This window comes from Typopeltis vanoorti, chromosome 4, assembly GCF_054136105.1.
Source record: "Typopeltis vanoorti isolate ZY-2024b chromosome 4, IOZ_Tvanoo_1.0, whole genome shotgun sequence".
Classification (NCBI taxonomy): Eukaryota; Metazoa; Arthropoda; class Arachnida; order Uropygi; family Thelyphonidae; genus Typopeltis; species Typopeltis vanoorti.
The window spans coordinates 68,921,129-68,943,200 of record NC_143552.1 but is presented as its reverse complement, the minus strand read 5'-3'; the positions used below and the strand labels follow the sequence as shown (position 1 = coordinate 68,943,200).

The 22,072-nt window shown below is 37.0% G+C and overlaps 1 protein-coding gene across 1 annotated transcript in view; it reads left to right on the top strand.

The window, feature by feature from the left end:
- Nucleotides 1-22,072, top strand: part of LOC150107390 (uncharacterized) — a 339,311-nt gene that overhangs the window by 81,072 nt on the left and 236,167 nt on the right. The window contains exons 6-7 of the mRNA XM_090391829.1: nt 6,188-6,302; nt 15,065-15,132. Of these exons, the coding sequence (XP_090247955.1) occupies nt 6,188-6,302; nt 15,065-15,132 (183 nt within the window). The remainder of the gene's footprint in view (nt 1-6,187; nt 6,303-15,064; nt 15,133-22,072) is intronic.

Sequence of the window (22,072 nt, the reverse complement as noted above, 5' to 3'; positions counted from 1 at the left end):
TGAATCCCTTCAGGAAGATTTGAAAGACTTTTTACTTGGACCAAAGAGAGAGTGGGGTTGTAGTTTTAATATTGATAAGTGCAAGCTGTTGCATTTTGGAGTGCAGAAATATAAGGCTGTGTACAATATTGATGGTGCTGTGTTGCAGGAAATGTTTAGGCAAATTAGTTGGGCATGTAAAATGAAGGTGATCCTGATTGAAGACTTTATTTCTTTTTTACAGGAATATGGACTAGAAGGAGGAGATAGTGTATGGGAACAAGGAGAGCAAGTTTGTGGAATTTCTGAGACATAAGTAACTTAAGCAGCATGTGATTGAAGCAACCAGAGGCTTTAATGTTTAGGATTTGGTGATAACTTCAGAAGATGTAGTTGTTATTGAGATGTTGAAACTTCCCCCAGTTGGTGAGAGTGATCATGAGGTACTTGTTTGGGAAGTGATAAATCAAGAAAAGGTCACTGCCAAAAATGGATACATGTAGGATGTATAAAGCAGGTGATTATAGGAAGCTTTGTAGTCAGTTAGCATCAATACATTGGGTAGATGAGTTGAGTGAAAAAGATGTTGACAATGCATGGAAACTCATAAGGCAGTATCTGACAAAAGTAATGTATGACTGCATAACATTACTTTTATATGTTAAGCGAGTAAATAGAGTGGAAGTGAAATGGATGAACAGCGAAATCAAGCAAGCTATGCTGGAAAAGAAAATGTTATGAAGGAGGTACAAGACATTTGGTGGTGATTAGATCCATGAAGAGTATAAGGAGCAGGCTAGAAAGGTGACGAGCATGGTAAAGAAAGAAAAGGTGCAGTATGAGAGGAGATTGGCTGGTCAGGCCAAGGTTAACTCAAGGGAATTTTTCCGCTACATGGTAAGCAAGAGGAAGAATAATTATGGCAGACTAACATTGGGATAGTCATGGCCACAGACTAACAGCTGGATATAGTGGAATTATTGAACGAGCACTTTATCAGCATATATCATACTGGTGTAAATGATCCAGTGCAATATATAGAAGGGAGGCAAGTATTAGGAGAATTAGAAGTGAAAGAAACAGAGGTGTATTATACCAGCTGTGATAATGGATGACATATCACCACATATGCTTAAGGAGTGTGTGCCACAGTTGATTATGCCCTTGACCTAGTTATTTAATGAAAGTCTTGCAGAGGTTAGGGTTTCTAAGATGTGGAAAGAAGGCAAAATAGTAGCACTCCACAAGCATGGTTCTAAGACGGAAGTCTCCAACTGTAGGTCAATCTATATAACTGCAGTTGTGGTCAAGGTGTTGCAGAGATTGGTAAGGAATAGAATACAGAATTAGGTTGATGGACATGGCATTCTTTATGATGGTCAGCATGGATTTGTAAAGGGTAGGTCCTGTTTCAGTAATTTACTTGCATTTCATGATAAGGTGACGAGTGTGTTAGATAACAGAGAATCATATACAGTGATATTATTAGACTTTTGCAGAAGCGTTTGATAGATTACCATATGATAATGATGAAAGTTTATTTTTCACTTGGTTAGACTATAATAAATTTAGTTTAATCCTTTATCCAAGTGTGAGCAAACAAAGTTTGCGCCTGAAACCCAGTCCTGAAGATACTTTCAGGTGCAAACTTTGTTTGCTCACACTTGGATAAAGGATTAAACTAAATTTATTATACCATATGATAAGTTGGTGTACAAGCTGCAAAGGATGGGAATAGACAGTATGTTTGTTAGATTGATCAGAGATTGGCTCTCTGAATTATACCAGCAAGTTGTGTATGATGGAGCAGCGTCTCAAAAAAGAAGTGTAACCAGTGGCGTACCCAGGGTTCTGTTCTTGGGCCCCTGCTGTTTAACTTGTATGTAAACGATATATCATGTGGACTGACTGGGAATCTTCAGTTATTTTCTGATGATGCAAAGTTAGGAAGAATTATAAGTAGTACTGCTGATGCTGAATCCCTTCAGGAAGATTTGAATAGACTTTTTACTTGGACAAAAGAGTGGGGTTGTAGTTTTAATATCATTAAGTGCAAGGGGTGTTGCATTTTGGAGTGCAGAAATATAAGGTTGTGTACTATATCATGGTGCTGTACTGCAGGAAGTGGATGAGATTAGAGATTTGAGAGTGATGGTTGACAGTAGACTGAAGTTCAGAGGACATATTGTGTTGTAAAGGTTGCATATCATAGTGCTGCTATGATAAGAAGTAGGTATCCCTTGCTTAACGCGGTTTTGTTTAACGCAGATTTGATTATCACGGCAAAATTAATTGCGGCAATCCATTGATATACGTGGCAAGAGTTTTGATTATCGAGCCTAACGAGCCTTGAAATTTACCATGCAAAATCATGCTCATGCCACGAGGCTGCTAGCCTTGTGGTCATCCAAATTCTCTTAATGATAGGTATGAGAATGTGAAAGTTTTATTTTTCCCACCAAATACAACATCATTGTTACAACCTATGGACATGGAAGTCATTGCAACTTTCAAAGCCTATTTTCTTAAAAAGACATTCTCAAAGGCAGTTGAAATGACAACGGGTGAAAATTATGAAAATCACACCACGAGGCTGGGAAAATCCTGAGAAAATCACAGCACGAGGCTGAGTGCCAGCCAGTTACTTCACTGCTAGCATTAAGAGTGGGTGCATTACAAGCTCCAGTTGTTCTGTTGTACGTATTTACAAATTACGTTCTTCGTAAATTTTACAGCCCATTGATCATGTCGAAGAATAAGAACAATCCCACAACCGGGTCATTAAGTGAAAAAAAGAAGAGGAAGGTAATTACCTTAGATACAAAACTTGATATAATTAAAAGATTTAGACGTGGTGAAAGTAAAAGTAAGATCAGATATGAATTTGGTTTTAACGAGTCTACAATACGGACTATTTTATCCAAAGCTGATGAGCATTGCGGGCAAGGTAAAGTGGCGTCTACATCTGCAAGTATGCAATGTACATGTAACCAGAGTGCTATAATGGTTGAAATGGAAGATCTGTTGATTATTTGGCTGGAAGACTGCAATCAAAAGAGAATTCCAATTAGTGCCTATAATATCATGGCCAAAGCTCTAAGCCTGTTTTCAAGACTTAAAGAGACTAAATATAAAGGTGACAATTCAAAATTCACAGCTAGCAAAGGCTGGCTTGAAAATTTTAAATCTAGAGCTGGACTAAAGAATGTGAAAATAACAGGTGAAGATGCTGCATCCACATTTCTGCTGAGCTGCAGAAAACTATCGAAGAAAATGATTATGATTGCCACCAAATTTTCAATGTAGATGAAGAAACTAGACTCTATTGGAAAAAAATGCCATCTAGAACTTTTATATCAAAAAAAGAAGCAGCGCAGCCTGACTATAAAGTATCAAAAGATCGCTTAACTGTTATGCTTGGAGGGAATGCTAATGGAGATTTTAAATTGAAGCCGCTGCTTGTCTGTCGAACTCAGAACCCAAGGGCTTTAAAAGGATGTAACAACAACTTTTTACCTGTAATTCGGTGGGCAAATCAGAAGGCTTGGGTTAACCAAAGTCTATTCAAGATTGGTTTAAGTCTTATTTTTGCCCGGCAATTGAAACTTATTGCAAGATAAGTAACTTAGCTTTCAAAGCTCTTTTGCTTTTAGACAACGCACCTGGTCATCCAAATTCTCTTAATGATCTGTGTGAGAATGTGAAAGTTTTATTTTTCTCACCAAATACGACATCATTGCTACAACCCATGAACATGGGCGTCATTGCAACTTTCAAAGCCTATTTTCTTAAAAAGACATTCTCAAAGGCAGCAGAAACAACAACGGAAGAAAATGTGATTATGCTCCACGAATTTTGGAAAAAATTTAACATTAAACATGCAATTGAGAACATTCGTGACTCTTGGGAGCAAATGTCTTCTAGTTGCATGAAAGCTGTTTGGAAAAACCTTCTGAATGTGCTAATGACTTAGGTTGTTTTCAAAATCCTGTGAATAACGTGGTCAAAGAAATCGTTGCAATTGGTGAAGACCTCAGTTTTGATATTGTTGATGCAGAAGATGTTAAAGAATTATTGGATCCAAATTCAAAAGATTTCAGTGACAATGATCTTCTTGAAATGGAACAACAACAACGCACATATGAAGACAATGAACAAATGGAATGTCAAGATGAGGTTCCAAAGGAAATAACAGTCAAAGAACCGGTTGGAATATTTTGCAGTTTAGAATCGCTTAAGCAGCAGGTAATGGATATGGATCCAGATGTTAATCGAAGAATGCTTGTTTGCCGAGGTCTGGAGAGTCATTTTGCTTGTTATCGTAGAATTTATGCCAATAAGAAAAAAACTAAAACTGTTCAAACGACTCTTTATAACTTCTTTTGATTAAAAAAAATTGCAGTAACTAATGTGGGTACAAGTATTTATTAAACATTTACTTTGCATTCATTTTTTATCTTTCCTAAAAGAGTACCATATAAAACAAACTATTAGTACAATAATCAATCAGGGACGAATTGTACTTTTTACCATTGATTATTAGATTTGATTAACGAGATTTTGATATACGCGGTAACATTAAGAGATTAATTAACCTCGTTAATCGAGGGATACCTGTACTCTTATCATAAACATGATAAGAGTACTAAAACATAAATATTTTAAACATGCAAGGATAAGGAAGTGGTTGTGCCACTGTATAAGGCACTGGTCAGACCACTCTTCGACTATTGTGCTCAGATCTGGTCACCTGGTTTTCAATGTGATGTGGAGACATTGGAGAGGGTCCAGAGACGAGTGACTAAGACAATATCAGGAGTTTGGAATGCTGGCTGTGGATAGAGGTTGAAGAGATGTGGATTGCAGAATTTGGTGGATAGGAGGAGGAGAGGTGATATGATAGAGACATTTAAGTTAGTGAGAGGATTTTATCAGATTAATTCAGAGGGGATTATAAAAAGAGTAGAAGGTGAGAGGTGAAGAACCAGAGGTCATTCCTGGAAGTTATGTAAAAGTGTGGTGAAGAAAGGGTGCGAGGAGTAGATTTTTTACATGGAGAATTGTCAGTGAATGGAATGCATTGCCAGAATGTGTTGTTAATGCAAGAAGTATTAAGGACTTTAAGATTCTATATGATAAATATGTTGTCAGTTGAATGAACCTTCCACGATGAGTCTGTCGACACCATGGAGGATGTAATAATAATAAAGTCATCAAAAGATTCCCTTCCATACCTTTCCCATGTGGTGGGAAGGGTTATAAAAACCAGTACACCTGCAACTTACTCTACATAGGGGAAACAGGGTGCACAATTCCAACAAGAGAAGACAGATGCAAATTTCTTCACTATGGTAAAACAGGCCTGTCAAACTATGCATTCCAAACCTGTCACAGAATTAACTGAAAATGCACCAAGTCCCTACACACCACACCAAAACCTGGTTTGAAAGAAAATTCAAGGAAACTTGTTAGATGCTAACTCATCATCTGAATCTCAACAAGAATGATGGATTAGTAATTCCAAGAATCTGGAAGCCCCATCTGCAACCTATATAGCATCCAGAACATGATGGCAGAACCCTAACATGAAAATCTTAAGATAACAGGATTGTAGAGATGCATTTGATGTTTTAGTTCACTGTAATTTTTTTTTATCTACTGTATATTATTATACTTATTATATAAAAAATTATATTATTTATTTTAATTTGTGTTTATTTTTTTTTCACCAGAGGTCAGGTTAATGTTAACAGTTAACAAAGCAGTTAGATTTAGCATACTTATGTGTAGTATCATGTAACTTGCATCTTGTCTGTCTGTCTGTGTGTGTGGGTGGGTGGGTGAGTGTGTGTTATGTATGTTTTCCTGTTGTGATGACCTTGATATAGAGGTCAAAATGTCAAGTGTTATTTTCTTAATTGTAAATAAAATAATTGCCCTAATATGTGTGTTTTTGCCTCCATAAATATTACACAATGAATTCTGACCATGGTGTAACCTTGAAAGAAAGAATGAAATATATAGAGTTGTGTATAATATAAATGTATTTCCACACTTTTCATAACTAAATAAAGTAGTTTTTTAAAATAGATTTCATAAGATTAAGGAATACATTCATGGTTCTTAAGTTGCATTAAAATGAAACTAACAATGCAAATTTTTTCATGTTAGTTTTTTCAGTGCATGTTTAAATATTGATTTTCAACAGTGGCAGTGAGGCTTCTTCAAAATCAAAGTTGGAGAACAAGAAAGCTGCTAAAGGCCTAAAAGCAATGCAGAGAGATTTCCTCAAGTCAGTCACAGCTCGATTGACTGTAGCTCAAGTAAGTATTATACACACACACACACACAATTTTTTATTTAATGTGCATAGGGAGGTGGGGAATGGAAACGGTAACTACAGTATTATTGTGGAATGCTTACACTGCAAATAGAAAAAAGAAATGTAGATTACTTTGGTCACTTGTTAAAAAAAAAAAAAAAAAAAAAGCAGTAGAATATGATAAAGCAATAAGCTTATGAAGGTATATTATAGGATGGACATAAAACAAATTTGTTGGAATATTTCTGGAAGTGAATGTCAGCAAGGGAGTCAGAATTTTTTTCTCATGGTAATTGCATAGCATTATACATGTCTGTAAGGATATGTGCTTTACATTATGGGATAGTAAGGCAAGTGATGTGAAATCATTGGCCTCTATATATGAGTTGCCCAGTTGTGAAGTTACTTTACATGCAAACTTTGTTTGCTGACATTTGGATAAAGGATTAAACCTATAATATAATTTCTTGGTATCTTTAATGGGATTCACCAGTCAGCAGTGAATGAAGCTAAAGAAAGCATTTCCAGAGTACTTATCACATTGAATCCTGGTACCATATGAAAATATCCAAATTGTCATTATGAAAGCAGTTGTATAGGAAATATTTATATTAAGTGGTATAACAGTATTTTTATTGTATGCACACCTTATGAGATTAGATTCCTAGAAATGATGACCTAATGATTTATCATTCTTTCTGAGAATTATAATTATTCATGTACTCTTACTAGGGATTTTTCCTGTGATGCTGCGTGTTCATGTCCTAACTAAAAATAGTGCAAAACCTTGGTATGCAAAGGTATCTCAGAAATTTCCTGAATATTTTTTGGAAAATAGAAATTTTGTTAGTTGGTGTATAAAAGAAATAATTTCTAATGGTAAATTTTATTGGTCCAGCAGTTTTACAGATTGATCTACTGAAAAGGAAGCTATTTTTCCCAATTTACAAGGTTTTGATGAGATGACATCTCGACTGCTGTCTATTGATATTGTCACCAGAGTTGCAAAGAGGGGATGACAGTTGAAAAAATTCACTTGCAGTGATCACTATGATAACTGACTTATTGAATTTGTGTATATGAGGACAGATTGAGGAAATGCAGTCTTCAAAGTTTGAGGAATGGATGGAGAAGAGGAAATACTAAGGAAGGAAAACTTAAGTTTGCTGCTTATAGCTGGTGCAGGCAGAACTTGGGAGCATATGAAGTCCAGATTCTTCTTTCCATGAGTTTGTAGAATGCTTTACTTCTAGACATTGTGATTGTATTTTCAGTGAATGTGTTCAGGGAGAGATATGTAAGCATGAGTGTCTAAAATGGCAGACACTTTTTTAGCAGATAAAATTGAATTTCATACTGAAAAGAATGTAAGAAAGTTTTAAAATGAATCCTAGTTAAGTAGCTTCCAGAGATGAGCTTTAGACCCAAATACATAAACATTATTAAAGAAAAAATGAAAGAGCTTGAAAACAAGAGCTAAACTTTGGAGATTCATTCAGGGCAAACAAACCCTGAAGAAAACATTGATTCACCAGAGAGAGAGAGAGAGAGAGGCACTTAGTGAGGTTGCCTGTAGGGATACAAAAATGAGAACTTCATGGTGGACTCAGGAAGTTAAAGGATGGCAGTCAAGGAAAAGAAGAAAGCATATGAAAAGTTCTTGGCAAGTAAATCACCTTGTGCTCTTGGAAAATACAGAAAAAAATGTAAGAAAGGAAAGTACTGCGTAAAACTAACTAAATAAGTCATTGGAAGAGTTGAATAAGAACATAGAAAATAAATATCAGGAAGGTGGCAAAATATTCTGAAGGCTATTGAAGAAGCTTACAAATAGAGGAAGGAGCACTGTAAAAGGAATCATAGATGATAATAGTGACATGAAAACTGAAGATAAAGATATTCTAGATGTCTGCAGTAATTACTTTTACAGATTGTTAAATGAAAGCAGCAGTGACAGCATGGTGATAGAAAACGCTTAGCAGGAATGCAATCAGGAATACTTATCAATACTAAAAGTAGAAAAATCCATCCAAATTTACCTGAAATGTGGAAAGGCAGTGGGAGTAGATGTGTTCAACTAGAAATGTTCAAATATGCAGATATGAAAGTTTTTACAGTGGCCACACCATGAAATTCAGAATGCTTGGTCAGTAGTTGAATTCCAGATGATTAGAGTAGAGTACTCATAGCGTTTTATAGATCTCCATCTATAAAAAGAGAAAAAAAACAACAACGTAAGAATTGCAGAGGAATTTCCTACTGAGTGTTCCTGATAGGATTATACAAGTATACTTGAGAAACAGCTAAGATAAATTGTGGAAGGGAAAGTTTATGGAGAACAAACTGGATTTAGGCCAAGTGGAAGTTGTCAGGATCAGATTTTCACTGTAAGACAAATAGTTGAGAAATCACGAGAATATAACAAGGATCTGTTTTTAAATTTTTCAATCTAGAAAAGACACATGACAATGTGCCAAGAGAAAAGCTGTTCAAAATGCTACAGTTGTATGATGTAAATGGGACATCAAGCAATACTATGTTTATATTTGAGTTGTAAGTAAGCTGTTAGAGTTGAAGGAGATACAGGAAGATGGTTTTATGTTAAATCAGGTGTAAGACAAGGGTGCACATTATCTTCACCATTATTCATCTTTATGGATCATATTATGAATGAGAGTGGTATTAATCCTGATATCAAAATTCAAAATGTTAATCTCATTTCTTTACTGTATGTATACACTTCTAAATAAATCCAGTTCAAGTCTGCAGGATTCTCTGACTAAATTGAATAACTGTTGTAATAAATTTGGTATGAAAATCAGCAATGAAAAGAATGAAAATAGGCAGGTAAATTGAAAACATCAACTGCAACCTGAATTGTGAACCTATAAAACAAGTAAAACATTTCAGCTGCTTAGGCACTAGTTTTAGTGAAGACTGCAATTTAAATATGGAAGTAGGCAACAGAATCAGCAAAGCTGGTATAGTAGGAAGTCAACTGAATAAATATATATGGAATAATATTGAAACTGGTCAAAACACTAAACTCATTGTGTACAAGAGTGTTCAAACCAATTTTAATATATGTATCTGAGCGCTGGGATAGAAATAAAACACTTGATCAAAGGACTGGAAACCATAGATATGAGAGTTCTGAGAAAGATTAGGGAAGTGAACAGAAAATGAGAATATTAAATGGATAAGAATCCTATATTGTTATATAGCCAGTAAGTGAAACTCAAGATCGATAACTACGATCTATGAGTTTCAATGCCGAAAAACTATTGGCGAAAGCAATTCGAAGCAAAGGTGGAGCAAGATCCCTCACTATTCTTGATATTCTCTCATAATGTAAAACACAGCTCCTAGGAGATGTAATACTGTCATTACATTATGAGGGGAGGTCACTACCCAGACCGGTTTCAACCTTTTTTGAGGTCTCATCAGTGAGTAGGTAGACCTGGAAAATATCAAAGCTTAATGAAAAGAACTTACATACCTTCACTATACGAATGCCATAAAGGTGTGCTTGTATTTTGTAATTAAAATAAAAAGCCAAAAGGCTAGTTTTCTGGCAATTTAATAGATATTAAATGGATAAGAATCCTATATTGTTATATAGCCAGTAAGTGAAACTCAAGATCAATAACTATGATCTATGAGTTTCAATGCCGAAAAACTATCGGCGAAGACAATTCGAAGCAAAGGTGGAGCAAGATCCCTCATTATTCTTGATATTCTCTCATAATGTAAAACACAGCTCCTAGGAGATGTAATACTGTCATTACATGTGTTTTACATTATGAGAGAATAGTGAGGGAGCTTGCTCCACCTTTGCTTCGAATTGCCTTCGCCGATAGTTTTTCAGCATTGAAACTTATAGATCGTAGTTATCGATCTTGAGTTTCACTTACTGGCTATATAACAATATAGGATTCTTATCCATTTAATATTTATTAAATTGTCAGAAAACTAGCCTTTTGGCTTTTTATTTTAATTAGAAAATGAGAATATTAGGAAACGACTTCACAGGTTTTGGAAATGTGTTAGCAGAGCTAATCTAAGGTGGTATGGTCACTTAAACAGAATAGAAGAGGAATGGTTAACAAAAGAAGTGTTCTTTGACAGGATGACAAAAAAAAAAAAAAAAAAAAGAGCCAGAGGAAGACCATGATCCAGATTTATTGATATAAAAAAGTGTCTTAAAACAGAAATATAAGATCTTATATTGGAGTCTTGACCAATCTATTAACTTGGAGGAAAATTGTTTATAGGAAGTTAGTAATAATATAAATTTTCATGTAATACTAGCATGATATCTTATACACTCCTTGAGGTATATGTGAGGAATTTGATGATTATAATGTACAGGTATCTCTATGGAGTCTGAAAATTCATTACCAGATGCCTATGCTAAGCAATAACTCACATGATATCTATCATACCTCTCCTTGAATACTGACAACACTTATTTCTGCTTCATTCCATTCATCCTTTGCCAACTTTTTTACAAAGATCATGATAGGTCTGCAGAACAGACCTATCACTATATTGTTAATCACTCACCTCTGATCTTCTGTTTGATCCTCTTTTAATAAATAACTCCATATCTATGCTCTGTGGTCTAGATCTTGTCTTATAAATAGGAATAATAATGGTGATAAATGTTTGACAGACCTATCACCATCTTGGTTAGAGCTGTTTTGCCCATTTTTGTAGCATGCTCTTTGAACGCTAACTCACTTACAGTCATGTTCTGCCAACGTAATATACAGGTTGTAATATTTGCATCCCAAACCATTAAAAAAAAAAAATAAATAAATAAATAAAAGGAAGCTGGTTGCACAAAAAGGATCAATTTATCAATTTCTATTCCAATATCTCTACAGCTCACATTCTTCGAAGAATTCTGATTCAGTTGACAGATAATAATTTATTCTATTGTGGCTCTCCTGAGAATTTCAGTTCACTCAGGTGGAACAAACTTGGGGAAAAGAGGAAGATGCAGATATCAGTCGAGGGCCTTCTCCATAGATACTTCCTAAAAGTTACATTGTTCAACAAATTGACAAGATTTGGAATGCAGTAATCTACAGGTTCTGACCTTCAAAATGACCCTTGCATGTCACTGACTTCTCACACAGTACCATGTAACTGTACTGCGATTATCCAACCTTTCAATTATCATAATGGCAAATTGCCTTACTGATATTACTATTATTACTATTACTATTATTACGGGCAACTCCAGGGAGTCATTAGACTCATCGAGGGAGGCCCCAAATCATATTCATCACAACTATTTGACATTCATACAGTATCTATCATACCTCGCCTTAAACTCATTCACTGTCACAGCATCCACCACAGACTCAGGGAGCGCATTCCACTCATTCACTACTCTAAAAGTAAAGAACCCAGCTCTAACACCCTTACAAACCACACTTTTGCCCAGTTTCCATGGATGTCCCCTAGTCCTCCCACAACCAGCCCTGTTCTCAAAAATATCTTCTGAATTAATTTTATAGAAACCCTTCAGTAATTTGAATGTCTCAATCATATCTCCCCTCCTCCACCTATCAACCAATTTTTGCAACACACAAATCCTCAACCTGTTCTCATACGGTTCATTCCACAGACCTGCTATCATCTTGGTCACTCGCCTGTGGATCCTCTCCACCTTCTCCCCATCAAGAAGAAACCTAGGTGACCAAATCTGAGCACAGTAGTCTAGATGGGGTCTTATCAAGGCTCAATACAGAGGAACAATAACCTGCTTGTCTCTGCTTGTCAACGTATTCTTCAGCAACCAAGTGATTTGATGAGCTGATTTGGCCACTTTTGCAATGTGTCCCCTAAATTTCAATTCCTTATCTACCAACACTCCTAAATCTCGTGCCTCATCAATTTCCTGGAGCACGGTTCCACCAATGCAGTAAACTGCCGCCAATCTTTTCACCCCAAAATGCATAACCTTACATTTTGCCACATTAAACTGACATCCATTCTCCTTAGCCCAGACCTCCAATCTATCCAAATCATCCTGCAAAATTTTGACATCATCTGCATTCACTATTGCCCTACCCAACTTCGCATCATCCGCAAACAAATGAACTGTTCCTCTCAGATCCTTTCCTATATCATTTATGAACAAATTAAACAGCAGTGGTCCAAGAACAGATCCTTGTGGCACACCACTAGTCACAGGCCGTCTTGTGGACTCTACTCCCGAGTAAACCACTCTCTGATATCTCTCCGTCAACCACCCTCCTATCCATCTCACCAACCCTATGTCCATTCCCATATGCTGCAATTTACTGATTAGAATTCCATGTGGTATCCTGTCAAAGGCCTTGGCAAGGTCCAGTAGAATCACCGTAAATCCATCACCCTTATCCAGTTCAGCCGTCACTGTGTTATAATACGTGAGCAAGTTACTGAGGCACGACTTACCCTTCACAAAACCATGCTGTCCCCGATACAGTATCCCATTTTCTTCTATCCAATCTTGTATTTTCCTCTTGACTAATTTCTCTAAGACCTTGATAATGATTCCTGTTATGCTGATTGGCCGGTACTTTTCAACAGCAGCCTTGGAACCACCTTTGTGCAGTGGAACTATTTTCCCCTCTTTCCACCCCCTTGGGACTGACCCAGTCCTGAGGCTCAAATTAAACAAAATGGTCAAGGGCACTGACAATTCTTTGGCCGCTTCACTTACGACACGAGCTGGTATATCCCACAGATGTATTGACATTGAGGTTCTGTAATAGACTAGTTACCTCTACTTCATTCATCACAATTCCAGTATAAGCTGTTGGTTCTTCCATTCCTGCAAAGTCACCACCTGGATGATATACTCTTGATATGTTCAGATAAATAGTAGATTACTGTGTACTGTTTATCAGAGTGCTCCAAATTCTAAATTCAAATTTCATTTGAACAAAAGTAGAGGGGAAGGGGAGTTAAGACACAAGGATAAAAATGAAACTAGTCTATTTCATTACTCAGTTTAACAAAATTACATCAAAAGTAAAATATAGGAGTGTCATCTCCCTACATGGAGATGTATGATTCTATCAGTGAAAAGTGATATCTCCTTGAAGAAAAAATTGCTCTTTATATATATAAAATAAAGACATATAGTCTCTGTAGGTCAGTCATTATTAGTTGTGATATTTCAAACCCTTAAGTATGAAAAGTCTGCAAAAGTAAACTTTTAGCCTTTTTAACTAAAGGTGAGTTAGCTTATCACATATGGTTGGTGTGAGATTGGGGGGGGTGGGGGGGGGGGGGGGTGGGGGGGGGGGGGGGTGGGGGGGGGGGGGGGTGGGGGGGGGGGGGGGTGGGGGGGGGGGGGGGTGGGGGGGGGGGGGGGTGGGGGGGGGGGGGGGTGGGGGGGGGGGGGGGTGGGGGGGGGGGGGGGTGGGGGGGGGGGGGGGTGGGGGGGGGGGGGGGTGGGGGGGGGGGGGGGTGGGGGGGGGGGGGGGTGGGGGGGGGGGGGGGTGGGGGGGGGGGGGGGTGGGGGGGGGGGGGGGTGGGGGGGGGGGGGGGTGGGGGGGGGGGGGGGTGGGGGGGGGGGGGGGTGGGGGGGGGGGGGGGTGGGGGGGGGGGGGGGTGGGGGGGGGGGGGGGTGGGGGGGGGGGGGGGTGGGGGGGGGGGGGGGTGGGGGGGGGGGGGGGTGGGGGGGGGGGGGGGTGGGGGGGGGGGGGGGTGGGGGGGGGGGGGGGTGGGGGGGGGGGGGGGTGGGGGGGGGGGGGGGTGGGGGGGGGGAGTTGGTAAGTAGTTTTTATCAGATTAACATTGAAGAAATTTTTCATAGAATGGCAGGAGATGGAGGAAGGACAAGAGGTTATCCATGGATGCTGTATAAGGAGGATGTTAGCAAGGAAGAAGCAGATTTTTTTGCATTGAGAGTGATGAATGATTGCAATGCATTGTTGTGAATGTGGTTGACTGAGAATGTATTTAAAGACGCTATGATGAGCTGTGTATGTGACAGTGGGACCTCCCACAATGAGTTTGCTCTATGGAGGTTTTATGATGATAAAATGTGCTGTGGAAGAATAGGTTGTCATCTACGTTTGAATGATATTGTTTTTGATTGTTGTGAATTTAAAATATGGCATTTAAATTCAAGATCAGGAAATTCCTCACTGAAATTTTGAGAATTAAAAATCTGGCATTTTAAATTCAAAATTTTCCTCTGAACCTTGTTTCAAACTCTTTCCAGTATTTTATTTATTTATTTTATTTTATTTTTATTTTTTTCCAAACATGTGAGCATCTATTACATTTTTTTTTTTTTTTTTTTTTTTTTGTCCATCATGCTAGTTTTCTGATGTGGTTAAAATGGGTTTTATTAAAATTTGCTATTTACATGGACCATAACTTTTTTGATTTAAGTTGGACCATTTTTAATTCAGCAAAATAATAGTTTGAAATAATGAAAAATGACTCGATTCTAGTATGATGAAATTCACTGAAATTTGGTATTTAAGTTCTCTCTTTTAAAATTTATCAACTAATTTAGATTTTGTTGACAAAGTGATTCTAAACAGTAATTAAACTCTACAGTACATAAACAAAACATCTTTATGTTCAGTGATTCTTGGATTAGTTATTTATTTATTAAAATAAACATTTTAAAAAATTTCTTTTTATAGGTTATGTGTGTTGGGGGGGTGGGGATTCTAGTATTTCATGAATTAAAATTTTTTACATAGTGTGAATGCAGACATTAATGGTTCTGTTCTGTTTTAGGTGGTAGATGGAGTGCGAACTAATGCCATATTAACATTTGATTTTATTTTGCTGATAACGTTTGCCAGGTGAATAACACTTTGTTTACTTTTACATATTTATTATCTTCTGTTCAGTGTCTTTTAATTGACTTTATCTAAGATTTAATTTATCTGAAAAATCTTGATTATGTTAATTTTCTTTGAAGTTTTCTTCTTGTATATAGTAAATACAACTAGCAAAAATGAAATCATATGAAAATAAAAGTTATAAAAAAAATTAACTACCCTCTTCCATCCATCTTCCCATTTCATGTTAGGCTTGATGACCTGTCAGCCAAGTGCCTTAGCTTCTTAGAAACCTGCTAAATGCTTATGATAGGATAGTTAATCCTGTCTGCATTGTTATGTCTGTTCTTATGACTGGTTTGCCCTTTTAGTGGAATGAAAGTTTCAAGGAGTAATAACCCTATCACTTCTGTATGAGACCAGCTAATTCATCTTCATTTGAAAAAGCCTAATAAAAGTTCTTCATATCCTAAAAACGATTTAACCCAGTGGAGATGTTATGGAAACAAACTGGAAAATGAAAACAGAAGAATTGTGAATGATTTCCTTATGAGGAATAAAAAGTTAGTGAATTTTTATTTATTTAAAAGAATTTTTTGGGTGGATTCAAACTGTAATGAAACAATACTGCAAATACTTTTTGAGAGAAAAAAAAAACTACTTGTATGAACCAAACACATAACTTTAATGATACTATAATTTGAACATAACTTCAAAGAACTAAGTTTGATTTGTGTTGTGACAAAAGGAAATCTTTATATCGGCTTTTTCAATTTAAGGTGAGTTAGCCAATCTGATATGGTGGTAACAAGTTTATTTTTCACTTGGTTAGAATATAATAAATTTAGTTTAATCCTTTATCCAAGTGAGCAAACAAAGTTTGCGCCTGAAAGTATCTTCAGGACTGGGAGTAAGGTGGTACAACACCAGGACGACTCCTTGCAAAGTTGAGCAAGCTACCAACACTCCTGTCTCAGTATCTCTCATAATGCAAAACACATCTCCTTGCGGATATATATAATGTTATGCATTAAGGGAAGGGCCACTACCCAGACTAGTTTCGACCTTTATTGAGGTCTCTTCAGTGGGAGCCAGGCCCAAGTGGAGATACCAGGCAGAAGCATTAGCAGGTCATCTCTACCTATAGGAGTTGCCAATTGGTGTGCCACCTTTTTAATAAATTACTCTGGATTTAGAGAAAGATGTTGAAAGTTTATTTTTCACTTGGTTAGAATATAATAAATTTAGTTTAATCCTTTTTTCAAATGTGAGCAAACAAAGTTTGCGCCTTACCCCCAGTCCTGAAGATACTTTCAGAAAGATGTTGAAAATTTATTTTTCACTTGGTTAGAATATAATAAATTTAGTTTAATCCTTTTTTCAAATGTGAGCAAACAAAGTTTGCACCTTACCCCCAGTCCTGAAGATACTTTCAGGCACAAACTTTGTTTGCTCACACTTGGAAAAAGGATTAAACTAAATTTATTATATTCTAACCAAGTGAAAAATAAACTTTCAACATCTTTCTCTAAATCCAGAGTAATTTATTAAAAAGGTTGCACACTAATTGGCAACTCCTATAGGTAGAGATGACCTGTTAATGCTTCTGGCTGGTATCTCCACTTGGGCCTGGCTCCCACTGAAGAGACCTCAATAAAGGTCGAAACTAGTCTGGGTAGTGGCCCTTCCCTTAATGCATAACATTAGACATATCCGCAAGGAGATGTGTTTTGCATTATAGGAGATCTCCACTTGGGCCTGGCTCCCACTGAAGAGACCTCAATAAAGGTCGAAACTAGTCTGGGTAGTGGCCCTTCTCTTAATGCATAACATTATACATATCTGCAAGGAGATGTGTTTTGCATTATGAGAGATACTGAGAGAGGAGTGTTGGTAGCTTGCTCCACCTTTGCAAGGAGTCGTCCTGGTGTTGTACCACCTTACCCCCCAGTCCTAAAGATACTTTCAGATGCAAACTTTGTTTGCTCACACTTGGAAAAAGGATTAAACTAAATTTATTATGGTGGTAGCAGGGTTTTTTCTCCCCAGAAACCTGGATTTTATGCTTATGATAAAATATATACTAGGTGGGCAGTAGATTGGTATGTGTGTGTGTGTTGATGGTAGTAGTTGGAGAATTAAGTAAGGGAGATGATGAGCTGTAGTGGAATAGTGTGTCCTCTCACAATGAGTCCCTGGGCTATTTGGAGGTGTCATATAATAATAATAATAATTATTTTTCATAACTTGTTTGGTGTTTTAATACTGTTAAAAGAAGACTAAATTACAAAAGTTGCATCAGGATCCCATGTGTGGAGGTTAAGAACACCACAGTTTGAGAAACTTGGTGCTGAAAAACAAGCCAAAATATTTATATTTTTAAATGGTATAATTATCATGTGGGCACTTCCATATGAGTCCTAGGATCCACCATAGGAAGATACTCACACTAACTCCATATCTAATCTTATTTCTTGTATTTAACTCCTTTGCTGATGTGTACTCACCACTCCTTCAGCTATTTCCATTGTACTTCTTCACCACTCACCAATTAAAATATCTGGTCTTTGCATTTTTGTCACATATTTATTCATCTACCAGGAAAAATATCTTATTCTGTCCTTACTGTTGCACAATGAAATATTTCTCTTGTGTCCATCCTATAAAATCTTTATAGCAGTTCGTTCCTGTTATATCTCCTTGTTTGCATATCTGCCAAACATTTCTAGATGTCCATGGGTGTGACCCATGGACCTCTAGATAGGAAGATCCTGGTATTCTTGCACTACTTTGGCTAGATGCGCAGTAATGGATTGCCTGGCCAGAATCAATATGCTATTCGGACTTGCCTGCAAAGTTCAACTCAATAGGTTTTTCTGCTCTCTGGCCTGGGAATAGGGGCCTGAGGCTTTGTGTGCCTGGCTACTGGCACACAAAGCCTCAGGCCTAGCCATGGGGTTACACTACTGAGAGCAGTCATTGTATGGTGGATTGATAATCCTGGAACTGAATTCTTCCTCCTTATGAGATGAGTCATCTGCAAGTTTATCAGGGGCACCTCTTAGTCCCAGCCTAGCACAGAAACCATTTGTACATCAACAGCAAAAATTAAAAAAAGAAAAGAAAAAAAACATCAGAAACAGCACCTACAAATATACTATCTTTTCTGATTATATATTCAACAGTCACAACTCCATGCAACATCAGGAATACTAATTAATAGCTTTAATGTGCACTAGACATTAAAGTAAGTTTCATGGCTTACACATGTAATAAAAATTATATAGAATTTATTCAAAAAACTCCAATCATGCTTATATTTGCTTGTGTCTCGGTCACAGGATATATATGATGTTACACTATCAGAGTTCAAAGGAACAATTGTAGTAAGTTGTATAGATTTAAAAAAAATATTTAAAATAGTTATTAATTTAAAAAAAAACTTATAAACAATTAATAGTGATCACTTCCCAAAACTTGGATATTGGCATATGATCTGTTCAGTTCAGGTTCAGACAATTTCTTAGTGTTTCAAAGAAGAGACAATTGAATTTGAACTTGCTGGAGTGAAGTTTTGTCTGGTTCCAAAGAACTTTGTGCCTAGTGTCAAAGCATGAGAAGCAAGACCAGACTTGTTAGATTGCTGAAATGTAGTATAGTCTCAAGGCAGAATGGCCAGTATGTCCAAAATAAAAAGGATCACATGAGCAGGGTTCTTGATAGACACCAGGTAAGGAAAGAGGTGGTAATGTATTATTCTTTGTTGATGGTAGGAAGGAAGACAGTTTCTGAGCTAGTCTATATTATAGATTATAATATAGATTGAATCTATATTATAATATAGATTGAATTTATGAAGAATCCTTGCTATTTATTTTGAGGTTCCTTTAAGGTGGGTATTGAAATTCTTTTCACATCAGATTGCAGTCTGGTAGAACGATGAATGATAATTATCAATAATTTTTGAATGATAGTTTTGACAAGAGGCCATCCCTGGAAGTTACGAAAGGAAACTGTGAGCAAGAGGGTGAGGAGTCGTTTCTTTGCATGGAGGGGTGGTTGAACCATGGAATGCATTGAGTGGTGAGAGCGAGAATGGTCAACGAGTTCAAGGAGTGGTATGGTAGACTTTGTGTTTCTTAGGGGGGGGGGGGAACTCCCCTCGATGAGTCTTTTGACTCCATGGAGGCCTGAATAATAATAATAATAATTACAGATTAGATTGTTTTTAATTTTATTCAGTTCATCTAACAGAAGGGGATTAGAAGAGCAGATCATATGAGCTCTGCATACAAGACTGTTGATAATATCCATTTTTTTTTTGTGATGAATGATGGTGGAAGGAGGAGTAAAATATATCTCCCAGTAAAGGTTGGTTTTGATAAAAATGAAAATTTGTGTCTGCCTCATCTCTACGGTCTTCCTAAAATGCATAAGGATGGCAATCCACTATACCAGTAAGTGAACTGTATTGATTGGCTTTCCAACTTTTACCTTGCAAAACATTTCTCCGATTATCTTCAGAATCTCACTGGCCATTCCATCTATTATATCAAAAAAAGTCTCCACTTCAAAGAGACTGTAAAAGATCTACATTTGTCTAATAGCGAGATTATGGTTTCTTTTGATGTTATCTCCCTATTCACCAACATACCATTGTAAGAGATTCTTCAGTTTTTACAATTCTGATTTCCCAGAAGACATTGTCAACCTATTTAAATTTACCATCAGTGCAAGAATGGCATAATAAGTAGTTCAAACAAATAGGAGGAACAGTAATTGGCAGTCCTATATCACCAGCCTTAGTTGACTTATTTCACAGAGCATCTAGAAAAAAGAACTCTTTGATACTGTATTCCCTCAGCCTCTTATATGGTTATGATATGTTGATGATATATTTGCAGTCTGGTCCCATACTAAGTCAGAATTACTTCAGTTCCTAGAAAAAATAAACTCCTTGTACTTCCATATCAAGTTTACTATTGAACATGAATCCAATAAACAACTAATAATGATCCTACAGGTCATGTTGAGTTTTCAGTTTATCAGAAGCCAATGTTTACTGGCAGATGCATTCACTCATCCTCCTACCATTGTTTATCACAGAAAATGGGTATTATCAAGTCTTGTACACGGAGCTCATATGATCTTCCCTTTTGATATCCCCCGTTTCTTAGATGAACTTATTTAAAGCAAGTTGTGAAGTTACTTCACGTGCAAACTTTGTTTGCTTACACTGGGATAAAGGATTAAACCAAGAATATAATTTCTTGGCATCTCTCTCTCTCTAAATATCTACCTCTAATCAAGATTATTTTATTAATAAGGTGTGACACGTTTTGACATATTTGTATATGAGAAATATATGACAACTTGGTATCTCTTCTGGGTCTAGCTCCCACTGATGAGACCTCAATAAAGGTTGAAGCTGGTCTGGGTAGTGGTTCTTCCCATAATGCATAGCATTATACTTGTCCATTAGTGCCTCCATAGCACAATTGGAAGAACAACAGTATGCTGCACCCTTCAACTGGAAAAGGCCTAAATTCAATTCTCATCATGATGGGAGAAATCTTTATATGGTTTTTTTTTCAATTGAAGGTGAGTTAGCTGAACTCATATGGAGGTAGCAGGGCTTTTTCTCCATTATTTCAACCTTGGTATCTCTTCTGGGTCTGGCTTCCACTAATGAGACCTCAATAAAGGTCGAAGTTGGTCTCGGTAGTTGCTCTTCCCATAATGCATAGCATTAGTGCCTCCTTAGCATCATAATTACGTGGATGAGTGAATAAAGAGCACAAGCTAATATAAGCATAAATCATGCTTATATTAGCTTGTGTTCTTGGTCACAGGATATATTCTAGAAAAATAAGTATCTTCCGTATCGAGTTTACTATTGAACATGAATCCAGTAACCAACTAATAATGATCCCACAGGTCATGTTGAGTTTTCAGTTTATCAGAAGCCAATGTTTACTGGCAGATGCATTCACTCATCCTCCTACAGTGCCTCAGTAGTGCAGTTGGAAGAATGAAGTTGTGCCCTTTGACTGGAAAAGGCCAAAGTTCGATTCTCGTTGTGACGGGAGAAATCTTTATATGGGTTTTTTCATTTGAAGGTGAGTTAGCCGATCTCATACGAGGTAGCAGGGTTTTTTCTGCTGGAAACTCGGGGTTTTTCATCCTGCATATAGATACATCAGGATATAAGCAATTTACATACAAAAAAATACTAATGTGGTGGAGGGCAGTAGATGGCACTGGTGTAGATGAGGGACATGAAGAGTGTAGAGCAGGCACTCTCCCTCAATGAGTCATTGGACTCATTGGAGGTGTCATGAAATAATAATAAATAATAAGAATATGTGCCTTGCATTATGGGATACTAAAGCTATTGATGTTAATTCATTAACCTCTATATACAAGTAGCCCATTCATGAAGTTACTTCACTTGCAAACTTTCTTTGCTTACACTTGGATAAAAGATGAAACTAAGAATATAATTTCTTGGCATCTTTAATTTATAACAAAACTACCATTCAAACAGCTATTGATAGTTATCATCCTTCTACCAAACTACAGTCCGATGGGAAAAGAATTTCAATACCCCTACCTTAAAGGAACCTTGGAACAAATAGCAAGGATTCTTTATAAATTCAGTCTATATGCTTCCTTCAGACTAGCTCAGAAACTGTCTTACTTCCTATCAACAACAAAGGATAAACCACCACCTCTTTCCTTAGCAGGTGTCTATCAAATACCCTGCTCATGTCACCTTTCCTATTTTGGACAGACTGGCTGTTCTGCCTTAAGTAGAATTTATGAACATGAAGACTATATTACATTTTTGGAATCTGACAAGTCTGGCCTTGCTTCTCATACTGTTGACACTAGGCACAGAGTTCTTTAGAACCAGACAGAACTTCTTCACTCCAGCAATTTCAAATCCAATTGTCTCTTC